The sequence below is a fragment of the Terrapene carolina genome, unplaced genomic scaffold, assembly GCF_002925995.2.
Source record: "Terrapene carolina triunguis isolate 2854851 unplaced genomic scaffold, T_m_triunguis-2.0 Scaffold67, whole genome shotgun sequence".
Lineage (NCBI taxonomy): Eukaryota > Metazoa > Chordata > Testudines > Emydidae > Terrapene > Terrapene triunguis.
Window position 1 is genome coordinate 8,387,689 of NW_020664418.1, and position 14,442 is coordinate 8,402,130.

Below are 14,442 nucleotides of genomic sequence, written 5' to 3' on the forward strand. Positions count from 1 at the left end.
TCTGGGAACTGTGTGGTGGAACTTCCAGATCACTTGCTTGTTCAATATTATGTGTTTGTGCAGTGTCTGGCCAAATGTGACCTTGGGCCCATGACTGGGAATCCTAAATTGCCACAATGCAAACAAGTACAAAGACCCTAACCATAACCACTGTGCTACCTGATTCATCACATCACTGAAATCTCCATACTCCTTCAAGGCCCAAGGAAGGTAAATTACACAGCAAGATCAGCATGTCTATGAAGGAGTTCCCCAATTAGATTGGTAAGTGTAAAAGTGTGAACAACATTGTTATTTTATTAAACTTTCAAGGAAACAGGCCATTAAAGAATACACACTGAAGAAATGCTGAACAGTAGCAGAAAACCCAATAGCAGTAACTATTCAAGTCACTAAAAATGCATGGGAGATATCATTTATGGATTAAGCAGCAGAGGGGAAGGGGGGGGACTAAGGGAAGGAAGATTTGAACATAAAGAACTATGGCCAAGCAATAACATTTGGTCAGGAAATCAAATTACCAGGCCAGTGGATTATTTCAGATAGATTATCTACCCTGCTGTGATGCAGGAAGTAACCCCATTAAGGTTCTTCAAACCCAAGTGAGTGTATGATAAGACAGTTACCTTTTCCGTAACTGGTGTTCAAGATGTGTTGCTCATGTGTATTCCACAATAGGTGTGCGTGCTTGCCACGTGCACCGGTGCCGGAAGTTTTTCCCCTAGCATTTCCTGTAGGCGCAGTATAAGGGGTGCTGCACGCTCCCCGCACCCTCAGTTCCTTCTTGCCAGACAACTCCAACAGAGGGGAAGGAGGGCGGGATGTGGAATAGACATGAGCAACACATCTCGAAGAACACCAGTTACGGACACGGTGACTGTCTTTCCTTCTTTGAGTGATTGCTCATGTGTATTACACAATAGGTGATTCCAAGCTATATCTGTTGGAGGTGGGTAGGAGTTCACGAATTCTCGGGACAGAGCACAGCTCTGCCAAACCCAGCGTCATAGAATATTAGGGTTGGAAGGGACCTCAGGAGGTCATCTAATCCAACCCCCTGCTCAAAGCAGGACCAATCCCCAGACAGATTTTTACCCCAGTTCCCTAAATGGCCCCCTCAAGGATTGAACTCACAACCCTGGGTTTAGCAGGCCAATGCTCAAACCACTGAGCTATCCCTCCCCCCCGGTCTGGAAGACGATCGCATAGTGTGAGGTGAACATGTGAACTGAAGACCATGTGGCAGCCCTACAAATGTCCTGAATGGGGACATGGGCCAAAAAGGCAGCCGATGAGGCTGCGCCTGAGTCGAGTGTGCCTTCACAATTGGTGGCGGAGGGATTCCCGCCAGGTCATAACAGGTACGGATGCACAAGGTGATTCAGTTGGAGAGCTGCTGAGTGGAGAGATCGGCTGACCTTTCATGCGCTCGGCCAAGGCAATGAACAGTTGCATAGACTTTCTGAATGGCTTAGTCCACTCCAGGTAGAAAGCTAGAGCCCGTCTCACATCCAGTGTGTGGAGGCAGCGCTCCTCACTGGACGCATGGGGTAGGGGAAGAGGACCGCAGGGCGGAGACCACCTTTGGGAGGAATGAGGGGTGTGGGCGGAGCTGAACCTTATCCTTAAACACCATGTATGGGAGCTCGGAGGTCAGGGCCCTGAGCTCCAAGACCCGCCTTGGATCGCAACCAGGAAGCCCACCTTCCACGAGCGGTGTGACCAGGACCACATAGCTAGTGGCTCAAACGGGGGCTTCGTGAGACGGGCCAACACCAAGTTTAGGTCCCACTGGGGGCTTAACATGCGGGAAGAGATGATCCAAACCCTTAAGGAATCAGCCAGTCACAGCATAGGAGAATACCATGTGGCCCTGCACTGGCGGATGGAAGGCCAATATAGCCGCCAGGTGCACCTTGACTGACGAGGGCGCCAGGCCCTGGGCTCTAAGGTGAAGGAGGTAGTCCAGGATAAGCTGGATCGGGGCTGCCACCAGGGAAACGCCCCGCTCGTCTGCCCATCTGGAAAACCAAGACCACTTTGCCAAGTAGGCTCGGCGTGTGGAGGGCCTCCTGCTTTCAAGGACGACGCACTGAACCCTTTCAGAGCATGTCCTTTCCTCCCTATCTAACCATTGAGCAGCCAAACCGTGAGGTGGAGTGCCGCTAGGTTGGGGTGGAGGAGGCGGCCCTGGTCCTGGGAGAGCAGGTCTGGGCGGGATGGCAATGGCCATGGTGGGGCAACCGCCAGGCCCGTGAGGGTCCCCTACCAATGTTGTCTGGACCACGCCGGGGCAATCAGAAGGACCTGGGCCTTGTCCGTCTTTATGCCTTTCCCCCGTTCCCACTGATCGGCAAGGTCCTGGAAAAGATAGAGAAACTGGCCTGACCAGGACAGGAGGAAGGCATCAGAAATAGAGCCCCATCCCAGCCGCCCCCGGAGCAGAACCAGGGACAGCGACAGTTCTGCCAAGTCGCTAACAGGTCCACCTGGGGAGTTCCCCACACTTGGAAAAGCCTCTGCACCACCTCTGGGTGGAGAGACCACTCGTGCTGAGAGGAGAAGTCCCTGCTCAGGCGATCCGGGCGCCCGGCAGATGGAAGGCCTGTAGGCAGATGTCATGGGCTATACACAGCCTGAGGGCTTAGCGGCAGAGGGCAGAGGATCGGCCCCGCCTTGCCTGTTGATGTAGAACATCGAGGCCGTGTTGTCCATGAGGACCCTGACCACCTGGCCCTCCAGGTGCGAGCGGAAGGCCATGCATGCCAGCCGTACTGCCCTGAGCTCTTTGACGTTTATGTGGAGGGTCAGATCCCGAGCCGACCACAGACCTTGGGTCTGAACGTTCCCCACATGGGCCCCCATCCCAGGTCCGACGAGTCAGACACCAGCTCTAGCGACAGGGCCCTGCCCCTGAACGGGACCCCTTGGAGCATGTTTCTTGAGGAGGACCACCACCGTTGGGAGGTGATCACTGGTTCGGGTACCGTGAAGACTTTGTCCATCCGGTTCCTGGCTTGGGAGAACTCAGAGGCCAACCAGAGCTGGAGGGGCCTCATCCTGAGTCTGGCGTGATGGACCACATTCGTGCACACCGACATATGACCCAAGAGCTGGAGGCACGCTCTGGCTGTTGTCACCGGAAACCTTGTGACCGTGTTGATGAGCCCCTTCAGGATCTCATACCTGTCCGGTGGGAGGGAGGCACTGGCCGACGAGGCATCCAGGACCGCCCCAATAAACTCTATGCGTTGAACCAGGACTAACGTGGACTTGGTGTTGTATACCAACAGGCCCAAAGTGGTGCACATGGACAGGAGTTGCCCTTGACCAACCAGTCGTCCAGATAGGGGAAGATTTGGACCCCCCGGCGCCTGAGGTGGGCCGCCACCACCGACATACATTTTGTGAATACCCTGGGGGCAGTGGACAGGCCAAATGGGAGGACCGTAAATTGGTAGTGTTCCTGCCCCAACGTGAAATGGAGGAAGTGTCTGTGCCCCTCAAATATATGAATGTGGAAGTACGCGTCCTGCAGATCGAGGGCAGCGTACCAGTCCACGGGATCCAGGGAGGGGATGATGGAGGCCAGGGACACAATGCAGAACTTGAGCTTCACCATGTACTGGTTTAGGCCTCGCAGGTCCAAGGTGGTCCTGAGCCCCCCTTTGGCCTTCGGGATAAGGAAATAGCGGGAGTTGTACCCCTTGCCTTTGAACTCCCTGAGTACCGCTTCCATCGCTCCTAGGCCCAGGAGCCACCCCACCTCCTGCTCGAGCAGGGCCTCATTCGAGAGGTCCCCCAGGAGGGACTGGGGTGGGGGTAGTTGGGCAGAGAGGAAGTAAACTGGAGGGTGTAGCCCCGGGAGATGGTGTTGAGGACCCATCGGTCCGAGGTCAGCCGTGACCACTCCGGGAGGAAAGCACACAACCGATTGGAGAAGGGAAGCTTTATTGGGGATGGATCCTTTATAAGGACGGGCAGGGCGCCCCCAGGCGTCCCGTCAAAACCGCCTTTTCCCCGCCTGCTTGACCTTTGAGGACCCAGGCTGGGGGGCAGGGCGAGACTGCCTCTGTGGGCACTTCTTACAGTCCCATGACTTCTTACAAGCGGTCTCATATTTTGGGTGGGTGGCCTGAGCGGGAGACTGCGGTGGCTTGAACTTAGGTTTAGCCAGAGCCAGAACATAGAGACCCAGAGTCTGGCGAGTCATGCGGGAGTCTTTCAGGCCATGCAGCTTTGTATCCATTTGTTCCGCAAACAGAGCTTTGCTGTCAAATGGGAGGTCCTGGAGGGAGGTCTGCGCCTCACTGGACAGCCCAGAGAGCAGGAGCCATGACACCCTTCTCATAGACACCGCTGAGGCCATGGACTGCACGGCCGTGTCTGCTGCATCCGAAGCTGCCTGCAGGGTTGCCCTGGCAGCTGCTGTACCCTCCTCCACTAGCGCTTTGAACTCCTTCCTGTCGCGCTCCTGGAGGGAGTCCTCAAACTTGGGCAGGGAGCCCCACAGATTGAACTCATACCGGCCCAGGAGAGCCTGGTGGTTCACCACCCATAACTGCAAGCTTGAGAATGAATAAATTTTCCTTCCAAAAGAGTCCAGCCTACGCAAATCTTTATTTTTCGGGATAGGGGCTGGCTGGCCCTTCTGCTCCCTGTGGTTGACCGACCCAACCACCAGGGAGTTAGGAGCAGGGTGGGTGTGTAAGTATTCATGCCCCTTGGCAGGTACAAAATACTTGCGTTCTGCTCTCTTGGAGATGGGGGCCAATGAGGCTGGTGTTTGCCACAGGGCACTTGAAATTTTTGCCACCCCTTCATGGAGAGGCAAGGCCACCCTGCCCGGTGCCGAGGAGGACAGCACATTAAACAGGGAGTCCAAGAGCTCCTCCATCTCCTCTGCTTGGAGGTGGAACCTTGATGCCACCCTTTTTAAGAGTTTTTGGTGGGCCCTAAGGTCCTCCTGCGTAACGAAGGGAGGTGGGGCCGTAATCGCCTCATCCGGGGAGGGCGAGGAGGCCAGCACAGTACTTTGGGTGTCCACCGGCACCGGAGGTTCCACCACCTGGTCGGTCTCCGGGCACAGTGCTGACGATGTACATCCCACCAACTCCTTCCGTGGAGGTCTGGAGAGGGAGGCCGATGGTCCTTCTGAGGCTCCAGCCAACGAGGAGCTCCCACTGGGGGCTGCATCAGAGGCCATGGTGCCCACTGGTACCATTGGGCCGGCCACGGGGCCTGGTGCCACTGCAGGGCTGGCTGTCCGGCCTGGCCCATCGATGGACAACTATGAAGGGAGGCCAGGTTGGGCTGGCATACAATCTGCTGCTGTCCCCGAACCGGGAGGAGTGGCAGCGCTGGGAGCAGTGCCGACCACGGGACCGCGATCCCAATGTGGAGGACTGGTACCATCGGTAACAGTTGCTCTGCGATCAGCTCTGGCGGGCGGACCCGTGACAGCGAGATGCCGGAAATTGACACCCGGGGCTGCGGAGGCGGTGCTGTGGCAGGGTCCCAGAGCAGGATGCCGAACGGGAATGATGTCGAGGTCCGAGCCGTGACCGGCTACGATAACCCCTCCGAGAGGAGGGCCTTTGGTGACGTCTGCCTCGGTCCCTTCGGTGTTCGCTCCTCAAGGCAGAGTGGTGCCAAGAGTCTCAGTCAGACGGAACCCAACCCGAGAGCCGGGTGGGCGTCGAGGGCGATCCACGTGGACTTTGCTCTGACCGGTCGCTGGGCAGTGAACGGCGTCGGGAACATTCCCTCAATCGAGACCCGTACTGAGCTGTGGGCGACTACGGAGATCCCAGCGGTGGTTTGCCTCTGGAGCACGGGGCCAACATCGGCGGTGCTCTTTGTACTGGCATGGACGGCATCCGGACATCCGGAGAGGCCTGCTCCGAATGGGCCGGGCTACTCCACTCGACTTGAGTCGGAGGCCTAGTGGCCAGTGGGGATTGAGGACTGCCCGACATGGGTCTCGCCTCCGTCCCGGGTTTACTCCGGTTCCGCGGCAAAGGCGGCCTCTTTATAGTCTTCTTGGCGTGCCCCGTGGACGAGGAGCGGTGCCGACTAGTCGATGGCACCGAAGGGTCACCATGCACTGACACCGCAGTGCCCACTCGGAGCGGCACGCCGGAGCTGGGGTCAGCACCGACTCCATCAGAATAGCACAGAGCCGGATGTCCCTTTCTCTCTTGGTCCGAGGCTTAAACAACTTGCAAATCTTGCAGCAATTGCTGAGATGGGTTTCCCCCAAACAGCGCAGACAGTCCACGTGCAGATCACTCATGGCATAGAACGCCTACAAGTGTCGCACGACTTAAAACCCGGGGCATGCCCCGGCCCGGGCGCTCTAGCTAAACTAAACTAACTAACTACAGGTACCATATGTGATGGGTTGGATCACAGAAACCCCCCTTGGGAGCTGCCACCCGATGTACCAAGGGTAAGTCTATACTTACCTCCGGGTCCGGCGGTAAGCAATCGATCTTCTGGGATCGATTTATCGCGTCTTGTCTAGACGCGATAAATCAATCCCGGAAGTGCTCGCCGTCGACGCCGGTACTCCTGCTCCGCAAGAGGAGTACGCGGAGTCGACGGGGGAGCCTGCCTGCCGCGTCTGGACCCGTGGTAAGTTCGAACTAAGGTACTTAGACTTCAGCTACGTTAATAACGTAGCTGAAGTTGCGTATCTTAGTTCAAAGTGGGGGGTTAGTGAGGCCCAGGCCCAAGACTACCCCTGTTCCTGTTTTCCCTGCCAGCTCAGGACTCCAGCACCCTGTCTTACTGAGCCAGACACTCCAGTCTGCTCCAACACAGACACAGAGTCTGAATGACTTGTCCCAAAGCTGCAAGTCTACCTGAAAACAGCTCACAGAAGTGTGCTTGTCTTTAGCATTCGGATGCCCAACTCCCAATGGGGTCTAACCCCAAATAAATCTGTTTTACCCTGCATAAAGCTTATGCAGGGCAAACTCAAATTGTTCGCCTTCTATAACACTGAGAGAGAGATATGCACAGTTGTTTGCTCCCCCAGGTATTAATACATACTCTGAGTAAATTACTAAATAAAAAGTGATTTTATTAAATACAGACAGTAGGATTTAAGTGATTCCAAGTAGTAACAGACAGAACAAAGTAAGTCAGCAAGCAAAATAAAATAAAATGCGCAAATTTATGTCTAATCAAACTAAATACAGATAAGTTCCTCACCAGTTCCAGAATGCTCCCTTTTACAGGCTAATCTCCTTTTAGCCTGGGTCCAGCAATCACTCACACCCCCTGTAGTTACTGTCGTTTGTTCCAGTTCCCTTCAAGTATCCTGGGGGGGGTGGAGAGGCTCCTTCCTTAGCCAGCTCAAGACAAAATGGAGGGGTCTCACACGGGTTTAAATAGACTCTCTCTTGTGGGTGGAGACCCCCCTCCTCCCTCCTATGCAAAGTCCAGCTTCAAGATGGAGTTCTGGAGTCACCTGGGCAAGTCACATGTCCCTGCATGACTCAGTCTTTACAGGCCGAAGCCATTGTCTACATGGTATCTTGCATGTCTCCAGGAAGACTTCTTATGTGGATTGGAGCATTCCAAGATGCATTGTTCTCCAAGTGTTTCCCGATCAGGTACTTAACCTGGCGAATTCCTTCCTAAAGAAGCTGACCAAATGCCTCCCAAAGCTTACTTAGAAACCAAGCAAGCATACAGCCCATATTCTTAACCTCAAGTAGAAAATGATATATATGTACAAATAGGATGAATAGATATAGTAGACCATAACCTTTACGGAGATATATGACATGGCACAGGCAGCACAAAACATATTCCAGTTATGTCATACATACATTTATAAGCACCCCCTCCCCATAAAGCCTTATGGGGTACACTGTCACACCATACACTGAACCAACAAGCAGTTTTGGGGACGAGCTACAGCAAAGCTGGAGCAGAGCAGTTCCGAAGCACCTCCGCAGGCGGCAAGAAGGAACTCAGCGCCCCTTATACTGTGCCATGGAGGCGCCATTCCAGGGGTCGCTAAAGGCACTCCCCTACAGGTACTGCTAGGGGGAAAACTTCTGGCACTGGTGCATGTGGCAAGCATGCACACCTATTGTGGAATACACATGAGCAAATCACTCGAAGAAGAATATATGGTTACGAGTCAAATCTTCCACTTGGAAACAAGGTCAGGGCAAACCTGTTCCCCTTTTGCCAGGTCCTTTTTTGTGATGCTTGCCCTCCACTACCTTTATGCTCAGATTAACATGAATGCAGTTCCTATTTCAATGTAGGTAAAGGAGTGGCAATGCTTCCTGCAGCAACACCACATGAGAAGAGCTATTCCCCTGACCAATCCTGTGTAACACTTCACAGGAAAAAGGGTGTTAGGTCTGCATTCTAGCTCTCGCCACAAAAATACCCGTACTTACGTTCCAGATGTAAAAAATGGATTGTCAAATGCCCAGCTCAGCTTGATGCATTTCAGCAGATCTCCTGCATTCTGGGTTTTGTTGAGTCTTGTTTATTAGAATTAGGCTGTAAGAGCTTGAAGCAATGACACCTAGAAACTATTCAGCTAAATGGGTTGCTTTAAAAAACTCTTGCTTATCTGAAAGGAGAAAAAAGATGGCAGTCCCACATGTGAGGCAAGATTCTTTTCATGGTTCTACACTGAACTGCAGTGGCAAGAAATGAAAGGGACAAATTCTTAGTTTGGAGCTGGGTCCCAAAGAGGACTAGTTATAGTATACAATATAAATACAAATATAGTATTTCCAAACAACATGGGAGTGGGACACAAATTCAGATGTTTAAAAGTGACCTGAAAAGAAAGAGAACTGGGTTTGGGCTTCTTTATAACGGATAAAGGTCTGACAAAAACTCTGCTTGTTTTATACATTAGAAACTTGACTCCTGTCCATCCTGGAAGACACTATGGTGATTGGAGGACCGTGAAAGTGTGACATCATACCAGCAGAAGAAGAGTGGAGTAATTGTGAAGGGAAGGAATTTTTAATCAGATTAACACTGCTTTTGCTAACACCTATTAACTTCAATGACTAACAATATTTCAGATAAAGGAAGCCTGTGTTAAAAATTCAGTGTCCTCGCTCCCTCCATATCATGTGCTAAGACTTTCCAGGCATCCTTCAGAAAAAGCCAGGGAAAACCAGACTTGACATTCTTGGTATTTAAAGTAAAAACAAGCAGAAATTTACACACTTTTTTCAGGCCTTCCTGATAAGGAAGCACAAACCCAGTTTTAAAGGTCTGCTTTAAAGAAACATTTAGTCTTCTTAGCACAGAAGTTGTCTTCATGCCCAAAACCATGTCTAAAAGGTTAGATGAACATATCCTCAGATACTATGATGTTAGAACCTGATAGAAATTGAGAACAGAGCAAGGAATACAAAAAGCCTCTTCAACTTCCTGGCTTCCCCAAACAAGAAGAGAGAGAATTTAAGGCCTTAATGACATGAAGTTGCATTTGTTTAATTGGTGTAATTTTAAGCTGATTTAGGGAAAGCTTCACTGGTTTAACATGTAGATGAGGCTAAGTGGTACTTTCAGCCATTTTTTAGGTGATTTGATAAAGCTCCAATGTGCCAAAGGATAAAGTTTTGCTAACTCCTGCTAGAAGCCTCCAGGCCAACCCCAATATTAAACGTAATTTAACAACAATCGTCACTTTAAATCCGATCAATTAATTCATAGAGAAGAATGAATCAGATCACAGTAATTCCTGAATGCAAAGCACATTTAAGCTGGGTTTCATTTGTGTTCTCTCACAGAGCAGTTGTTTGGTTTCCCCTTACCATTTCTTTCCTTAAAGCCTAATGGAACTCCTTTCTTATAAGGCAAGCTTGAACAAAATATATTCCATGTTATCCTGGTGTATTTGCAACAAGATCACCATGAATTTGAATATACAGAACACAGGGCCTGCTATCTTCCCAAATTATGCCTTGGTAAAATTTAGGGAGTTTTCCCGCACAGAGAGGAGGCCACAAAGAATGAATACTACCATAGGTTTCTGTGCCAATGAGGCCATCTCTCATAAGGACAGCAATAATTTTTTGGAGGCTAAAAGCAGCAGCAATATCTTTGGCCGAAAATAAGGCAATGTAAATGAAACAACATTAAAGCTAGATTGTTCGTAAGACATTGATGGAGTGAGACTATTTCACCCAAGAGGGAGTTTCAAAATTGGATTATTTCAGTTCCTTTCAAGGCCCTTTGCTTTAAGAAGTGCCTGAGTTTATAAATTGCAGAATTATTCTGGGCCTAAAAGCCCTTTGGAATCATTGTGTGTGGCTGTTTCTTTCCCTTGTGCTTGAGCAGGACAGGATTTTTTTAGAATACAAATATTTAGTTCCTTTTTGACTGGTGGTAAACATGTGCCACAGTCAGATGTGCGCTCGGGTTTCTTTGGGAATTTGGACTGCAGCCAGTGGGCAACCCAGCCTGGGGGGGAGGAATGAGAAGGGGAGAATGGGGAAGGTTGTTGGCAAGCCTGCAGCCCTGCCAGAATGTTGTGCTGCTCTGGTTCTCCTGAGGCATACCAATAATCACCAGACAAGGCTCAACCTGTGTGTGTTCCAGTCAACATTGCTAGTACTTAATCATTAGAGTAAAATTACAATCTTCCATGTCTTCACTGCCCACTAGCAGGCAGAGAGTTTATTAATGGGGGTAGATTACATTTCCTGCCAGCTTTCCTCAATTCAATCCAGTCACTTCTATGAGAAGAATAATTGTGACACTGTCCTGTAGTTAAACCAATTGCTACACATACCATAAGACTCCCTGGCAGTGGGTCTGCTCAGATGTCTGAAGTAATTACCGTACACTGGTTTTTGTTGCTACTGCACAGTCTGGGTTATCAAAGTATTTTCTTGCTGTAGATGTGTCTTGTACAATTATATTATAAAGAGTAACTTAAAAAAATCAGGGATGTTCTAGGACACACATCTCACTGTTGCTAGCTCAGAACTTCAAGAGCTGACAGATTAGCAGGGTTAATACTAGCATGGCTAGCCCCCAACTTCCTTTTCCCCCACCCTCTGTGGATGTGTGTTCCTACAGAGGCTTCCTGCCCCTCCAGGTAGATCCTGGATCTTGACACACCATTGTGCTCCAGCTCTCAGCACCACTACTAGGTATGGCTCCCATGCAATAGATTTCAGATCCGGGTAAAGGTAAGATTCCCATTTTAAACATTTTTAAGAGCGCTGAGGAAGACCACCCCCATCTTTCAAGATTAGAAGAGAGACAGGAAGTATTTACAAAAGCACTTCATGGTACTACCAATCCTCAATGCTACTTTAAATTAACAGTACTGAGTAGCAAAGTCTATTGTGCCTGACCAGACATCCTGATATTAGGGGCTTTGTATTATATAGGCAACTATATTCCCCGCCTCCCAGAAAAGGTATCCCAATTTTTCACACTTGCTATCTGGTCATCCTAATTGTGCATCTAAGTCTACTATGTTTGTGTCCCCCTAACCTTTCAGATTCAGGTTAAGCAAAAAATCCTAGAGGAAAACAAAATATATTTTTGATGATTCCATCAAAGCTACGGAACCAATTTCCTTCAAGCTTGGCTTTAGTGAACTCTAAGGAGCAAGCAAAGTTTGAACAAAGTGGTGTCTGCTGTTGTGAGTATGTTTCAGAACAGTAGTTCGCAAGCAGATTTACATGTACCCCTCATCTAGAGATAGTTTTACAACAGGTTACATAAAAAGCACTAATGAAGTCAGTACAAACTAAAATTTTATACAGACAGTGACTTGTTTTTATACTGCTCCAGATATTATACACTGAAATGTAAGTACAATATTTATATTCCAATTGATTTACTTTATAATTACACCTCTACCCCGATATAACGCTGTCCTCGGGAGCCAAAAAAATCTTACTGCGTTATAGGTGAAACTGCATTATATCGAACTTGCTTTGATCCGCCGGAGTGAGCAGCCCCGCCTGCCCAGAGCACTGCTTTACCACGTTATATCCGAATTCGTGTTATATCAAGTCGCGTTATATCGGGGTAGAGGTGTATATGGTAAAAATGAGAAAGGAAGCAATTTGTCAATAATCGTGTGCTGTGACACTTCTGTATTTTTATGTCTGATTTTGTAAGCAAGTAGTTTTTAAGTGAGATGAAACTTGGGGTACACAAATCAGATCCTGAAAGGGGTGCAGTAGCCTGGAAAGGCTGAGAACCACTGCTTCAGAACGCATTAGGAAATCATTTTATTTTCCACAGAAGTAAAAAAAAAAAAATTCATTTTACTGAGAAATTCCCAGAAGTTTGCCTAAAAGCAGAGCACAAGCAGAGCAAGTTTCAGAATTTGAGGAAGTCAGAAAATGAACAGGGTCTTGCAATGGAAACACCACTTCAACCAAACATCTCAGTACAGTGGGTAGTTCTGATCCCACTAAATGTATCTGATTCCACTTAAACAGAAAATAAGCAATGCACGCCCCAGACCAGGAGCAGCTGTCTGCAGCAAACAATGCTGTTACCAGATTACACTGCAAAACTAATAAGAAAACAGAGTGGCCATGTCCTAACCCCCCACCATTCCCGGCAAAATCATACACACACACAGCCTCTTGTCTTCACAGGCAAAGGCCCAGGTTTGCTCCTAAACTACATTCTTCACATGACAGTTACATGTTTTGCCTCCTTGCTACCATGCCAACCCTTGTTTTTACTCCTCACAAAGCACACAAAAACAGACCACTGAAGTTTTATGTAAAGTTGGGCTGGCTGGAACCAATATATTTGCATAATAAAATCTTAACAGCTGGTTTGCCAGTTTCCATCTGGAATCCTGCCCAACAGAAATGAACAACCCCTGAAAAGCCAAACCAGGGGGATTTTTAAAGGCAGATGTAAATTAACCCAGCCTAACCAAGCCATGGGGAGCATAAACATCTCCCACACTTACAACAGAACGAAGCACAAATTTGCTGAAGGACATAATCAGTGCTGGACAGAAGCCCTAAAAGCAATAGCTTCAGCTTGCTTTGGGTTTCCAATTAACTCTTTAGTACAAAAGCAAATAACCAAATGCCATTCCCTCGGCTATAATCTGAAGAATCTTACCCATCCATTAGCAGAAGCATTTCTGCTTGCACCTAGGATGATCATTTTATCTTACTGGTGTCATTAGCAGTTGATGTTGACCATAACACTGTGCTGGGGTGGAGCATACTCCTAGTGCCAAAGGATTAAGCTGCTGTTCTGGCTTCCATCAGCGCTTCTGTATAGTATGTTTATGAAGGAAACTGAAACCAACCTTTGTGTTTGCTGCAATCCAATTGGAAGTTTCACTGTCATCATCACACTTCTTAATCCACTTCTTTAACCACTGTTCAGAAAGTGAAAAAATAGAATCCATAGACTTTATACAGTTTAAATCTTTCTAGCACAGACATTACAATAAGCTAACACTAAGCATTTAACATAAAAGGAGAGCTGCAAAGGTACACCTGAATGACATTGTTTGCCAAGCAAGGTGGAGTGAGCTTTAGCTTGACAATTCCTTTTGTGGCAGAAAATTTGTCTGCCAGAATCACTAGATAAACCCTAGAAAAGAGTAAATTAAATAAAATAAATAAATAAATATTAGTAAGTATATAAGTATTATAGGACCATAGATATACCAGAATGCCATCTTCTAGGGACTGTCTTACTTGTGAGTCCAGAACAACAACAAGTTTTTGGAAGGCAAGCCCTGGATGTAACTTGCTTCTGTGCAGGCTCTGCCCCGAATACCAACATGGTCCAGTTAGTAGAAGCACACAGACTAAACTAACAAGTCTCAGTTTCCCTTTGCTAGTCTACCAGCTAAGAAAAGCAAGGAAAGAGTACTAACGCTACTTTTTTTGCTCTTTCACATTAGCTGTGATATTCTGGCAGGCTGTACAACAGGGTTGCTTTTCTTCTCTAATGATAATGTGTATTACCCCGATTTGCTATGTTGGGTCTCTGGGGATCTTCAAGCGCTAAATTCCATTGACTAGCAGTGTTCAAACATTTCTCTGCATAAACTCAAAGATGCAAAGCCTCCACAGGATAAGTCTCCTACGATGTCCTAGCTAGGTTTTATGTCATGAGTAGGGTTACCATTCGTCCGGATTCCCCCAGACATGTCCGGCTTTTTGAGCTAAAAATAGCGTCCGGGGGGGAATTTGTAAATGTCCGGACTTCCCCCCCCCCCCATGCAGAGCGCGCGCGGCTAACAGGGCAGCCGGCCGGATGGTGTCACTTACATGGGGCTCCGACAGCCAGAGAGAGCCCCTCCTCCTCTCCCCTGCAGCAGAGATCACTCCCTCCCTCCCTCCCTGCATTCGCAGATCGCCTCCGGCAGTCTGGAGCTCCTCCCCCGCTCCCGGGACGAACGGCCTGAGCCTGACCGTTCCTGAGCAAGCT

At 49.0% G+C, this 14,442-nt stretch overlaps 1 protein-coding gene across 2 annotated transcripts in view; it reads right to left on the reverse strand.

The window, feature by feature from the left end:
• The window catches only part of ARIH1 (ariadne RBR E3 ubiquitin protein ligase 1), a 128,884-nt gene that overhangs the window by 18,604 nt on the left and 95,838 nt on the right, over nucleotides 1–14,442 (reverse strand). For both annotated transcript variants that reach the window (XM_026648207.2, XM_026648206.2), the window contains exon 9: nucleotides 13,307–13,378. In XM_026648207.2, the coding sequence (XP_026503992.1) occupies nucleotides 13,307–13,378 (72 nt within the window). The remainder of the gene's footprint in view (nucleotides 1–13,306; nucleotides 13,379–14,442) is intronic.